Genomic DNA, 14,368 nt, shown 5'->3' with positions numbered 1-14,368 from the left:
TGAGACGCTGCCTGTAAAAAGAATGTCTTTGCGGGCGGCTGGTCGCGATAGGCAAATGATAGAAGGTTTGGGGCATCGAATCAGATCAGTGCATGTGTTTTTGCACTCCCAATTGCACACGCCTGCTTGAGAATACCCATCCCTCCATATTCAATATTCAGGCCCACTTCACCCTGGGTAATAGTTGGATTGAACAGCTGAGGTTAAGTCCTAGGTAAACCCATTAGCTGTCGTTCTATAGGGTGATGATAGTATGTGAGTATCAGGTGCTAGGGAATTGTACTGTCCTCACCTTTTCTTTCTCCCTCCAGATATGGCTGCCTTGAACCTTAACAATGGTTCTAGCGGAGCCTCTGATCAGGACACTCTTGCTCCCCTTCCACATCCTGCTGCACCTTGGCCATTGGGTCAGGGTTACCCCTACCAGTACCCACTCCCCCCTCCATGCTTCCCACCAGCATACCAGGACCCAGGCTTCAGCTACGGAAGTGGCAGCGCGGGTAGCCAGCAAAGTGAAGGTAAGCCTGTGAGTGGAACACACGCTGTCCCAGCTCCCGTTATCCCTGGCCATTTGCTTGAGTTTCCCTAGTCCTGTCTGTGCTCCCCTTCCCTGTGGTTTGTATGCTCCATGCATGGGATTTGCTGCAACTGTGCTGAATCAAATCTCTCTTTGCAGACTCAAGGGAGAGGAGGGCCGGCCTTTCAGCACCGGAGTGAAAGTGCCCGTTACATTTTAATTGAGCCAGCACGATATTCCATCTGGGTAGTTTGCTAGAGCTCAGCACACAGAGCAAGAACCAAGGGGGAACTAGTTACAGGGCTGTCTGTCATGTCCAATGTGGCATAGGTACCCCACAGCATTACATACTACGTAGCATTTACAAATCCCTAATTAATCCAGCGTTAATGACCCAGTCCTCACCTTGGGAAAGAGCTACATAGATAGCAGCTTGCCGACTAATCAAACGGTAACAATGAGACCCTGAGAGGTGAAGAGCCTGGTTTTCACAGGTGCGAGTCGCCGAGTTCAGTGGAGTGCTCAATGTCCATGAAAATCAGGCCGTTAGTGGTTTGCTTGAAGCCATGTGCCAGAACTGAGTGTCAGGGACAGAAGTGGGCTTCCAAACTACATGCTCCTGGCTTCCACTTCCGTCCTGAGTGCAGAAGGCCATTCACCTCCTCTCGTGTGAAATAAGCAAAAAGAGTGCTGTCTGGAGCAGCCAGCCAAAGGGACTGCAACCCCTAAACGCTGTTCCGCTGGGACCACAATTACTTTTGCTCTGATACATGTTGTATGGGTTGCGTAAACGTACCACCTCCTTCCAGCCCTTGCTACGTCCTTCTTCTGAGCCAAGTAAAGAAAACATGATTCTGTGGTAGGACTGTCCAGTGGGCGGTCCCCTGCAATTTCTGAAATTCACTGCTTCCAGTGTGAATATCCCTCTTGGAAACGCTGCCCATAACCAAAAGGCAAGGCTCAGAAGGAGGCTCCAAGCTTGGGCGTGAATTACGTTACCAAGATAAACATCCAGTAATTTGCACGCAGCGCCTCCAGACTTAACCCAACCTGCTTCGTTTTGCAAACCCAGGCTGGGAATCCCATGAGAAGAACTCTCTGGTGAGACGGCCAGCGCTTGCCCTTCCCACCTCAGCTGAAAACAAATGTGTGGGGAAGGGGAACCAAAAAAATTCAGATCTTTAGGGAAAAAAATCCACATCAGGTCTGTTCCGCCACTGGGGCGGGGGGACACTGATTTTTCCTAATGTGGTTCACCAGTCACTGTGAGCAACAGAACATTAGCTCTTTGCTGCTGGAATAGGAAAGGTCCAGTCTTTTTATCTATGCATCCTGGGTTACCAGCTAGGAGAGTTTCATTAAAGGCAACGGGAGGGTTTCATTTTGAAGGGTTCAGCACTTTTTTCTCCCTTGTTCTACTTTTGGAAACTACACTGCTGTGTTGTTTCTTGTTTTGTAACTGTGTTATTCCCTTGTTTTGTTCTGAGCACGCATTAGACTGAAGGATTCAGAAAGGAATGGCTGACACTAGGGGATTGGTAAGCTTCAAACGCCTCCATAATAACAACAAATTCATAGCATGATCATTTAGACTCTTGTGATCCAAATGTTTAGCTGTTCCCTTCCCCCCCTTTTATTTTATTTTCAATTGTCAGAGGCACTTTGCCTGTCCCAGCACATCCTGTTGTAATACTGTGGCATTAGTGGAGTGAGCAATCTGACTGCAGAGCGGGACAACAGCTACCGGGGAATGACATCCGAATTCTCCCTGCCAACGTACAGACTTCCAAATGGTGCCCGCCCCTGAGCGCTTTTGGTCAGACTTTTGACTTTTTTCCTCCTGCATCCTGTTTTTATTAGTCCAATAAGCTGCTTCTGGAGGTGTCCACCAATTCTCTCCTGTTATATGCCTGGTGGAAGGCCTGTGGGTGCCAGCCATGCACCTTAGTTGTTGGGGGGTGCTGGACCAGGCAGCTGGATCTAGTCACACTGGGCATTCGGAAAGCTGATGTGACTGATGGAAGCGTAAAGTGAGCAGCCACTGAGGGTGTAGCAATAACTCAGCTATTCAAAATGAGAGAGTGGCTCTGGCAGGTTGGTCGTGACCCCCAGACAGAAAAGGGGATATCCCAGGATTTCAGTGGCCGGGAAGCCCGAGGGTGTCTGTGCAGATCTGGTGAGTGTCCATGTCATACAATTGGTACCTCGTTGGTAGTCGTCAGAGCGGCCAAGGATCCTAGATTTTGTTCTCCTCTCCTGGATTTGTGGTGAGGTGTATTGGAAGGGCAATAAGAGGAAGCTTGCCCTGCTGTTGCCCGAATCTTACTGTTCCGGGGAGGACACAGCTCTTAGTAAATAGAGGGCTTAGTTCTCCAAAGCTGTCAGTTCAGCTCCTTTCACCTGCACCAAACTGAATGTGCTCCTACCTTCAGAAGTGACTGTGCTGACGGGGTAAGTGAGCCCCCGTTCTGGGGCCTGATCTCGAATAGCAGCTCCCACAGAGACCTTTACTTTGACATACACGCCAGCTTTAATCTCAGAACGTTACTACAGACTCGGCATTGCATGCCCAGCGTAGAGCTAGAACGTGGGAGGAGAATGTCAAGGGGCCAGTTTTGTGCCATCAGGTTTTAAACCGATCTCTCCATCCATGGGAATTCCTGCTTGAAAACTGATGCTATTGTCCTGGGACACGTTAGGGGAAAAGGAGACTTCTCTAGTGCTTCGAAGATTGCCACAATGTGGGGACTTCCTGCTGGGGAACAAAGGCCCACTGCACTGGAGTTTCTTCCTATCAAGGTGCTTCTTGATTTTGCAAAGCAGTTGCCAAAGAGCCCTGCCTTAAGATTTGTGTTTGGGTGGTGATGGGCACAGTGCCATTCGCTCAAGGATGAATTATAATCAGTGCCTTGTAAGAATTCTCTGTGTCGCTCTGGCGTCGATCCTGCCTGGAGTGTGGGCTGGAACAGTCATCTTATTAATTCCCAATTATGCTCTGGTACATGGCGGGGGTGGGGTTTATTGGCTCATTAGGAGATGTTTGATAATGAAACTCAGCATTTATGTAACGCTTTGTTTTCAAAGGGCTTAGCTAACCAATCCTTACAACACCCCTGGGAGGTAGGGGAGTAAATGTTATAACCTCCATTCATAGATGGAGAAACTGAAGCCCAGAACAGTCAAGTGTCTTGCCTAAAGCAAACAGGGGAATTGGTGGAAATTAGGAATAGAACTCACCAGTTGCAGCCTCCTAGTCCTGAGTTCAAACCCCTCGTCCACACTGCGTCTTGGGTATTCCACGTTCTGCTTTGGTCCTCAAGCCCTCTGCGTTCTGCAGGAGACTTTGAGATCTCTACTGCACACACCAGGCCTGGCTAGTTTTCTTTCCTCCATCTCTTTTGTTTTGCCTTTTCTCAATATAATCTCATCAGCAGAAGGAGAGCCGCGACTAGCAATAGGAGCACCTGTGATTCTCTCTTTCCCTCTCTTCCGTTGCATTAACCATCAATGCTGTGATGACTTGAGTGGAGTAGCAAGCACTTGTTCAAATTCAGAATCTGGCCCATGGTTACGAGGCGGTGGAGTTTGTTCGTGAATGGAGCCTCAAACTCTAAGGGCTTTGGTTTAAGCCGAGCAATTAGTTCCTTGTCGAATGATGGCTTGGAAAGTTAGGATTTTTATTTTATTTTTTTTTGAGAGAGAGATTTTACTTGGAAATATCTACCTAAGTATCCTTCCATGCTCATTCTTATGATATCTGAGCACCTCCTGCAGCTGTTCACGCTGGGCCTGACCCAAAACCCAGTGAAGTCAGTAGCTCACACTCTCATGTACTACTTTTACACAACCTCTAAGGCATTATTTTCAGCCTCTGTTGGGAACATCTTCTAGACTCAGCATGTGCATGATACATGGCAATCTACGTGTAGCAACTCTACACACTGGCTTTTGAAGGACACTACAACCACAAAGCGCCTCCGTGATGGGCTTTGTAGGAGTCTGCCTTTGGATCAGGTCCTAATGCCATGGAAGCCAACAGAACGACTTCCATTGACTTCACTGGATTTGGAGCAGGCCCGTCCTTTGAATCCGCTTTGTTTACCAAAGGCTGATGCCGGAAAGAGCAGATGAGTTTTGTTCTGAAGAAGCGGTTTCGTGGTAGAATAACCCATTCCTGTGCCAGGGTTCCTGGCATCCACACATTGAGTCAATCATAGTGTTAGAAGAAACCTATTTTGTGTTTAAAAACAGAACCCGTGCCCCCCCCATCCCTCCGTTTTCTCCCCTTTTTGTCTTTTCCCTCTCCTTTGCTTGGCCAGTGGGAAGGCATGGAAGCAGAGGGGCTTCAGGCTGTAGTTCTAGGCTAGCTAATGCTTTCCCCATGCTGGCTCCGGAGGGTGGATTGGATCGATGTGCATCTTTGCATGCCGCAGCCTCCTCAGCTTTGTTCTAGCAGGTGTCGTCGCCAAATTCTGGAGTCCTCCATAGCCTGTTGTGCTTGCCGTGGGCCGGAGTTGGTCATGGTCATGATCATTGTTGCCACTGTGGGTTTGATGCCGGGGGGATTTCAGGACGTGTTGATGAAAGAGGAGGGGAGGAAACATGACTGACTGACCCTCCCGTTCTGTTCCTGTTGCTCGCTGTCCACAGGAAGCAAGAGCAGCGGCTCTAACCGGAGCAACAGTGAGAACAGCCGGAGGGCACTGGGCAGGGAGAAGGACCGCAAGTCAGCCGGAAGCGGCAGCGAATCCGACCACACCGCCCGCAGCGGGGGCGGAGCCAGCGTAGTGCGCCGCGAACGGCCCGTCAGCCAGCTCAGCCACGTCTCTGCCACCCACAGCGAGAGAAGCCACCACAGCCACCATTCGTACGGGCCTCCGGGGGTCCCACCCCTCTACAACCTGCCAAAGCTAGGCTCCAAAGTCTACGGGACGAGTGGACCCCCCGGGGGACCGCCCGTGAGAGAACTGAGTTCCGTTCCTCCAGAGCTGACGGGGAGCCGGCAGTCCTTCCAGAAGGCGATGGGCAACCCTTGCGAATTCTTTGTTGACATCATGTGAGAGGAAGTGCCTTCAGACTCTGTTTCGGGGGGAGGGGTGGGAGGGGCTTGTTTTCATTGATGTTGGGGTTGGGTTTTTTGGGGGGGGGGTCGGGGTCCTTGCCGAACACTTTAAGAAAGAAAGCTTGGCTGTATTGCATGTAACACCTTCCTGAATCTCAGTCGTGTGTTGCAAAACAAAAAAAAATCCCCTGGGATTCTTAAATATCAGCAAATCGATGGCATCTTTTCTTTCCTCCTCCTTCTTTTTTTTTCCCTTTCTCCTCATGTTGTTTTTTTTAATGTGATTGACTGGTGTATATTCACAGCCTGACGAGCTTTGGTAATTGTGGCACCTACTTTCAGTGCAATTAGTGTGTCGTCTTGACTGATTCAAGGCTTTTTTATTTCATATGACTTCTAAGTTTCCAGTGATGCATTATTAGCACCTTTATCTCTCTCTCTCTCTTTCTCTGTCTTACCAGAAACACTGGCTACTATGATTGATTTCCTTGTCATACGTCTGGTAAATAGCAAAATACAACACAAGCAGCCCTGACGCCTGAAAGTTTGTGGGCAGTATGTAAGAGGGGAAATTCCCAGCAGGAGGCAAAGATCTGATTCGATGTAGAACCCTTCTTTCCTCTGCTGAGTAAGGAGTAGAATTGTCTTTCATTTTGACATCCTCCTATCACAACTGTGACACCCCTGATGATGAGGCATGTCCATTTTTGTCTGGTCATAACGTGCACTTAATTGCTGTTGGAAAGGTTGTTCCTGCAGCAATGGGACAGTTGCCACTATCTGGTTATTCAAGGCATAGATGCAGCTTCCCCTGATTAAAGAGGGGATTCTCATCCTATTCCTGCCCACATCAGTGGCTTTGCTGGTAATTCTGGCCGCTCTTTTTCCTCTCGGTTGCTGAATAAGATCTTCCTGGCATCACCCTTCCCAGCTTCACCTCTGCTGTGAATCAGAATCCTGGGGTTGGCCCTGCAGTGTTACCAAGTGGGCATGTTCTGAATGCAGACAGGGCTAGGTAAGGGAAATGCTTTTATGGACAGCTCAGAAATGCTAAAACCGATTCCTCTTTCTACCTGACACACAGTGAAAACTGTGTTAAGGGTCCCACTTCCAACCAGCAGCTTTTTCTTAAGCATCCGCTGTCGTACATCTCCAAGGATTTCAGTCCTATGTTGTTGGCCCTTCAGTTAAAATCCACCTTTATTAGTAGTCAACTCTTCCTGATGAATTTGAGGATGGGTGCTTAAATCACGCTTCACTATGTAGAAAAGATTTACCCCCAATATGACGGTCCCTCCGGCTATATTTCTTGCATTGTTGTTGGTTTCAGTGCCTAGCAGGCATGCAGAAGAGCTGTATAGCTGAATACTGCTGGGATTTCACGTTCCCTTGTAATCCTACTGCAGCACTGACTTCCCAAGCAGCGTGCTTATCATGTCACGCACCCTGGGGTGGCTACCACAGCTTTTTCTTTTACTTAGTGGAATTAGAAAAAGACAAAGGGTAAAATTTGCAAAAGTAGCAAAATGACTTAGGATTGTAAGGCTCCTTTTCAAAAGCGACTTAAGCACAGCGCAACCTGAAAGTCAGTGGGTCTTAGGGCGTGTCTAAATGAAGAGTTAGTGCACAGCAAGCTGGGGCGTAAAGCTGCAGCATTCCAGGGCGTCACATACCAACGGTCCATGTGGAGCTTGCTGCTGTACCCACAAGGTTCCCTAGAATGCACTGACATAACGGCTGTTTGAAACAACCGTTCATTTCACCAGTGCACACTAGGGTGCTCTTAATGCACAGTGGCAGGATCCACATGGACAGTTAGTGTGCTGGAGCACTGTAGATTTTACACCCCACCATGCCACACACCAACTCCCTGTTTAAGCCCCTAAATCCCTTTTGCCTAACCCACCCATTGGCTAGCCTCGCCCAGCTGTGTTTCTTTGATTCAGCTGGAATCCCAGCCTAAACTGGCTAAGTAGCAGAGTTGCCGGTAACCAATATAAAATTGCACGATCCTTTTAGAACCTGGAGCTGTTCGCAACGTTTTTTTCATTTTTCACCTAGGCATGATGCAAATACTAATTACATTCAGAGATCTTTTTTTTAAAGCAATCAAAGAAATCATCCCTTACTTTTGCTGTAGCTCAAGGAGGCCCTATTTAAAAAAAAAAAAAAAAAAAAAGTCTTTGATTTTACTGACCATCTCTGGTGGTTCTGCTTTTAAACCAGTTTTTTACTTCTCTGCTCTTTTTTTTTTTTTTTTTCCTGGCTCACTTTATCTTAAAGCAAAAGTTATGGGATCAGGGGAAAAGATGGTAGTGTTAATCTGTTAGGGTATACAGAAGGGGGAGTGATTATAGGCTGGGCTTTCACCCAAGGAGGCTGAAGTGTTTTGTTTCCTTGTATGTCTTTTCAAGAGTTGCAGTTACACACTTGCTGTATTTTTCTTTTTGTTGTTGTGGTAAGTGCTATTGGCAGAAAAACTGCTCTATGTCGTGTTGCCCTTTGCTGCTGTGTTGAAATGATTGTGTTATGTATTTCCGTGTGCATGGGTGACTCTGGACTCAGGCTGACACAGTCCCGATTATAGGTGTGGGAAGGTGCTCATCTGCTGAAGGAAGCAGGCTGCCAAGTCTGGCTTTGACTGTGAGTTAGAAATTAACTTGGTTCTATCCAAACTGGCTTCAGCTGAAATCAAGCTCCCACTTAGGGCAAAGCACGTGCTGCTCTGTGTGCAATGGCAGGTTATTAAACAATGAACGGTATTTCGAATCTTCTATTCCCTGAAGAGCCATAGGAGAATCTAAATGCCCATTCTATGAACAGTGCAATACATCATGATTGCAGTATAATACTTAGGGCTTGATTCCCCTCTCCCTTCTCCTGGAGGAATGTACAGTAACTCCACTGAAGTCTAGGGAGATGCCAGGCTGAGTGAGTGGGAAACCAGGAGCAGAATGTTTGTCACTTATTCATGAGTGGATGGAGGGAGATCTCCAAAATCCTGCCGATGCCTTTAAATATGTCCAAGTTTATCTGTGCAGCCTGGGGGCGTTTGGGCCTAATTTTGCAAGCATATACTGCCAGGTGGAGTGCTTCCTCCAGAGAGACGTGCCCTTGACGTCAACGAGGCAGTTGTAAGTGCTATGCCAGGTGGCGAATAGTTGACGGATCAGGCCCTTAAAGAGCATGTCGTTTCTTAGTAGAGCCCAGGTTAGTTTGCTCCTTTTAAGGTCGGGGAGCTGGCAGTGGTCTGGCCCTAGAATGTATCTTGACCTGTCCTCCTCCCACTGCAAAGAAAAGTGATGGGCTTGCCGTTAATAGGCACATGAAGGGGGTGATGCTGAACGGGTTCAAATGACAAGCTGGTCTCATAACAGGAGCCTTAAATAGTATTTGAATTGGGGGGGAAGAGGGGAGTTAACACAATCTGCCTGTGCTCTGCAGCTGGACTTGCACTATTATTTATTCATTCCTGTCAACAGCAACTAATAAGAACAAATAGGTGTGTTTTATGGATTAGAGATTACCTATGTGCCAAGGCTTTGGGATGATGCCTCCTACTGGAATGTGAGGGTAATGCACCCACCTAATGTATTAACCCAACTCTCTAAAGAGTAAGATTTTGGTGAATGGTTTATGAGCGTCTTAAAGGCACTGCTGATGTCTTTGACCTCCTGTTAACACATTTGCTTTTCAGAGGTAATAGTCCCTGGACACTTTATCCAAAGGTATATTGGATGGCAAACGATGCACAGGCGCTGACTTTTTTGATATTTTTGTTGGTTTTTTGTCAAATTGACAGTCCCATCTTGAGACTGACAGCTGATGAGTTGATGTAATTGTTTTTGTTTTGCATTTAACTGGATTGTAATAAGATTGACTTTAAAAAAAATCATTCTAATCAGTGATTAGAAATACATGTAAAGAATTTATGTACAGTAGAGGGGGGAAAAACGTTAAATGATTTTAAATAATGAAAACCCAGACTATCACCTATTCTAGAATTGGTTCTACTCCGAGAGTGACCTTTTACTAGCATGGACTGCACTGTTCCTGTTAAATGTCTATTGCATAATTGAATTCTTTTTTGTAGATATTGTATTAAAACCCAAGTGTCTGTATAGTTAATATATAGCTGCTTATGTGTAAATGCTATTTTAAACACTAAAAAAGCTTTTAATTTTATGTGACAACTGCACCCAGTGTCTTCCCTTTATTGATGAGGATCCTTTGGACTTCAGTAGCACTTGCTATCCGGGGATCTCGAGGCATGCATTATGTCTGACAGTTCCTCCCTGAGAGAGGTAAGTATTCTGTCCAGTTGATAGGAGGATGTGAGGTCTGGAGATTAGAGCAGGGAACTGGGATTTAGAGTTGTATGGCCTATCATCATTTCTCCGGATGCTCAGATACTGACAAGGCACAGGCCCTGAGCTTGTCACCAATGCATTTGTGCAGAAAGCATGTTTGTCTCTTTAAAAGAGAGGCTAGATTAATTAGCCTATCTCCTCCCTCTCCCTGAGCCTACCTTTGGAAAGGCAGTAGACAGAGCATGTGCGGGCACAAGTATAATGTAGATGGTGTGATATTTTGCACTAGATGGACCAAGGTGTTAAGTCCTGGGCCTAGGTTGGAACAAGCTGTCTGAGTTGCAAACCCAAGGAGTGAGAAATCTCTCCCTCTGTCCCCTGGAGCTGCTTGAACCCACTAACACAGTCCTGTCGCTCGACTCACTTTTGTTCTGGACTCTGCACGTCTGCCCTAGCTGAGATGGAAACCAGGATCCTGCCGGACCGCAGATTGCAGGTGAGTTTAACAAGGAAACCCCAACAAAATGCCTTTGATAAACGGCATAAAGAGATCCGCCCTCCCTCCCTCTAAAGCCTGAATTGACTGAATGGGCCTGGCACAGGGATTTTCCTTAGAGTTTGATTGAGACCAAATCCCCCTCCTAGGCTGGCAAGAGCCAGCAGAATGGGGGGAGGGGGTTTGCTCTCAGTCATCATGGGACCCTAGGCGACCCCTGAACGCCCCTCGGGCCTATCATGGATAGTACTGCCCTGTAGCAGATAGGGACTGGAGACCCCTTCTCTGGGCTGTGTGCAGAAGAACTTCCCCAGCTCTTCTATCTTTCAAAGCCTACATGTCGGCTTGGAGGGAGCTGAGGGGAAGTTGGCTAAATGCTGGATGCTAATCACAATTTAGAGCCAGTGCAGAGCTGCTCAACTGTAAGTGAGAGGAGAACTGGGCCCAGTATTTCTCAAACCTTGCAGATCTAGGTTGTGCAGCCTGCACTTATTCAGCAGTCTAATGAGGGAGTTAGATTATTGACTCCAGCTGGGGTCCCAGAACAGGTGACTCCACTTGGCTGTAAAAAGAAAGGGTCAGTTTAATCTCTGCTGACCTCAAGAGAGTCTCATCAAAGAATGTGGCTTTGTGTCTTTCCTGGTTTGAAAATGCCATAAACTGCTGCATGGTCATGAAATCACCACTTGGGTCATCTCACACGTGACAACACATCCTTGAGTACGGTCTCCGGCAATGGGGACTTCCAGGCATAAGCCAGATTCTGATACGTTGGCTCGTGCTGAGTAGCGCCTTACTCCACACGAAATCCCACTCACGTGAATTTCCATGCGCACACGTACACAGGCTCCTACCTCCGAAAGAACTTCAGTATGCAGGGAGTTAAAGAAATGCAGAGGAAGAGGTGTGCACGGGATGCACTGCAAAAGTCCTGTTTCTCTAATGTTCAGCCTATCCCATAGATTAGTGTCTGCTTATGTCCAGTCGTCATGTGCATTCAATTGATGGGATAATTTTCATGCAGCTCAGTGACTGACTGATAAAGCCGCCCTGATAAAAATTGTGGTAAAGACCAAACGCTTTGGGCCAACTTTGAAGGGGGGGAAGGGGGCGGAATAAAATAGGGAGATCTCAGAAAAAGAGCTTCTTGCTTTCTAAAAGTTCTGCCTTGGGTACTTCTGAGGGGAACTCACTGAAGGCACCTTCAGACTGAGCTGTTGCATTTTAATGTAGATTCAGAGGGCCAAATGTTGATCTAGTGGTGTAAATAAGGAGTAAATCCATTTTAAGTCAATGGAATTACATGGGTGTAAAATTGATATAAAAGAGAGTGGAATCAGGATGTATGTGTGTTACAATGTGATAAAATGATGCTTTTTTACTGTCCCCCCCAAAAAAGAATATGATGGTTCTTGCTACACAAAGGCCCCATAAGAACTTTGTTGTTCATAATCTAGGATCTAATTTTGGTAAAGATGGATCCTGCTTTGATGTTCCTTTAGAAATAAAAAAAAAAATCCACTCACAAACTCAGACAAGGAACCAGGAGATTTCTCCCTGAAATAATGCACTGCTTTTGTTTTCAGCACAGCAAGCAACACACTTTGAGTAGGCAATGAAATGGAATGCACACGATGGGGTTAATTTCTGGGATTTATTGACATTGAACTGAGCCTTCATTCGGGCAGAGCACAGGAAAAAGAACAGGTAGCTTTGCAAGGGAGGCTATGTCTACACTCAAAATGCTACAGCTCCGCCATTGAAACGCCGTAGTGATGGGAGGGGTTCTCCCCTTGCCCGAGAGGTGGTAGCTAAGTATGGAAGAATGGTGTTAGGGGTTGGCTTAACTACATCACTGGGGGGGGGTGTGTATTTTTCACACCTTTGAGTGACTCAGCTGGCTCTACCTAACTTTACAATGTAGACCAGTCCCTGGGATGCTTTGGTTGTGAGCACTTGAGGAGTTCTGGGGGCTGATTGCTATTCTCTGTGTGTGTATGTTCCAAGCAAAACACTGTCTATATTTTATCTGTGATGGGGCTTTCTCCTGAGAGTCACTGAGCATGTAGATGGAGGGGCCCATGGGCCGAACCAGAGTGACACTGCAACCTCTTGTAGCAGGTCACAACACCTGGAATGGGGAGCCAGGCCCAGCCTCTGCTGCTGTGGGGTGAATCTGGAGTGGGCTCTTTCTCCAGCCCCTTCCCTGGCCCTCACCTTTCAGCATTCCCACTAGTCTCTTGTGAATGTTGATGTAACAAAAAACACATTATTTGGTGGCCTTTACGTGACTTAGGGTTTTTTTCCCCACACCTCTGCTGTAAAATGTACTAAAAATGTCCATGCCGAAATCATAGCCTAGTTATAACTGTAGCTTTCAGACTGTAAGCTCTTTGAGGGCAGGGACTGTCTTTCTAGTCTTTGTCCGTGCAGCGCCTAGCACGGTGAGGTCCTGGTTCTGGAGCTCATAGACATTACTGCAGTGCAATAACTATCATCAGCCTCAGTCTGCAAGCCCTCCACACACGGAACTTCCGCTGAAACGCCTGCAAACCCAGGGCCTGCTGGTTATCACGAGATCAGTGGTTCCCAAACTTTAACAACCTGTGAACCCCTTTCACTAAAATGTCAAATCTCACGAACCCTCTCCTAAAAATGAATATTTCCAGGGATTTTCTCCTTTCCCTGAGTATAAATTATAAAAGCAGTGATCTCGGAAATATAAAATTTGTTTTTATGACATGCTTATTACACACTATTAATTATTTATCATTACAGTATTTTTATTATGTTATGAAAACGGCAATACTCTTCCCAGATCTCACTTTCGTAGCTTGTATCGCTTTGAATAAGCCTGTTATAAGACAAGGCTCCTATGTTTCATCAAGGAGTGTCAGATGTGAAACAGCATGAAGGGATTTAAGAAGCCAACTCAAGGAGTTCCTCCTACACAAGCATTCGGGTCTTGAGCAGTCCAGGCAAACAATGCACGTTACAACAAAGCTGAAACTTGTTCTTCACAATAATTTAAAAAACAATACTAGCTGCCTATTTAATTTTAAAAACAGCAAAAAATATCCACCTCCCTTTCCATTCCTTATAAGGCATCTTGAAGTTTAAATCTCCTCAGTGTGATAGATATAACTGCTTTAATCTGCTCAGTTCTTGGAAGTCCAGGGGCTCCAGGCTGCTGGCCCCGTGATGCCTGGTGTCCCTAGGGACAGCTCTGTCCGCCATTAGGGAATTTTTTCCCGAGAACCCCCTGTAACGTTTCGTGAACCCCCAGGGGTTCACGAACCCCAGTTTGGGAACCACTGCACTAGATAGTATACACTTAATAATATATTCATGGGAAAGAGCATGGCCTTTTGCCTAGGGAGATCCTAGGGTCTGTTCCCAGCTCTGCCATCAACTTGTTGTGTGACCATGGCCTCTCTCTGCCTCATTTCCCCCTTTGTACAATGGAGGTGATAATACCCATGTACTCATCTCACTCGCAGTGAGAGAACGTGCGCCTTCACACACCTTAGCATCCCGATGGCTCCTACCTTTCACCACAGGCAACAGCTAATAAACAGCAACTATCCAAGGTGCCGATCAAACATGTCGCCAAGGGCGAGCAGGGTTACGGATCTCCCTGCACTGTTGGGAGAAGAGACCCAAAGCAAGGAACGAACTTGGACACACATTGTCCTCGGCAGCTTGGGCTATGATACCTCCATGGTCGCAACGGTGCATTTATTTCTCATACAGGGTGATAGAGAGACAATTTAAACCTTGCTAGTGGGTTTAAAACCAAAGTGTCACTTGATTGAAAGAACAAATAGTAATTACATTGCCCAGAGCACAAATGCCCCAGTCAATGGATGGCAGGAAAAACAAACGTATGAATGCTTCTGGAGTGGCCTGCACAGCGCTTTAAATGTGCCCGCTGGCTTGGTTTCATTGATTCCATTGCCACTCAGTGAAAGCTAGTCTCCATT

At 46.7% G+C, this 14,368-nt stretch overlaps 1 protein-coding gene across 10 annotated transcripts in view; it reads left to right on the top strand.

Moving 5' to 3' along the window:
* The window catches only part of DVL1 (dishevelled segment polarity protein 1), a 210,930-nt gene that overhangs the window by 168,247 nt on the left and 28,315 nt on the right, over positions 1-14,368 (top strand). For 6 of the 10 annotated variants that reach the window (XM_073317074.1, XM_073317073.1, XM_073317075.1 and 3 more), the window contains 2 exons: positions 312-518; positions 5,168-5,606. In XM_073317074.1, coding sequence (XP_073173175.1) covers positions 312-518; positions 5,168-5,577 — 617 coding nt within the window. In that variant the 3' untranslated portion in view covers positions 5,578-5,606. Of the gene's footprint in view, positions 1-311; positions 519-676; positions 2,056-5,167; positions 5,607-14,368 lie in introns of those variants that run through there. The other 4 variants (XR_012155594.1, XM_073317081.1, XM_073317082.1 and 1 more) reach the window with 4 other exon arrangements.

Source organism: Lepidochelys kempii, chromosome 18 (assembly GCF_965140265.1).
Source record: "Lepidochelys kempii isolate rLepKem1 chromosome 18, rLepKem1.hap2, whole genome shotgun sequence".
In the NCBI taxonomy this organism is placed as follows: domain Eukaryota; kingdom Metazoa; phylum Chordata; order Testudines; family Cheloniidae; genus Lepidochelys; species Lepidochelys kempii.
Note: the sequence above shows the minus strand (reverse complement) of the source record. Positions and strands in the feature narration are given on the sequence as shown.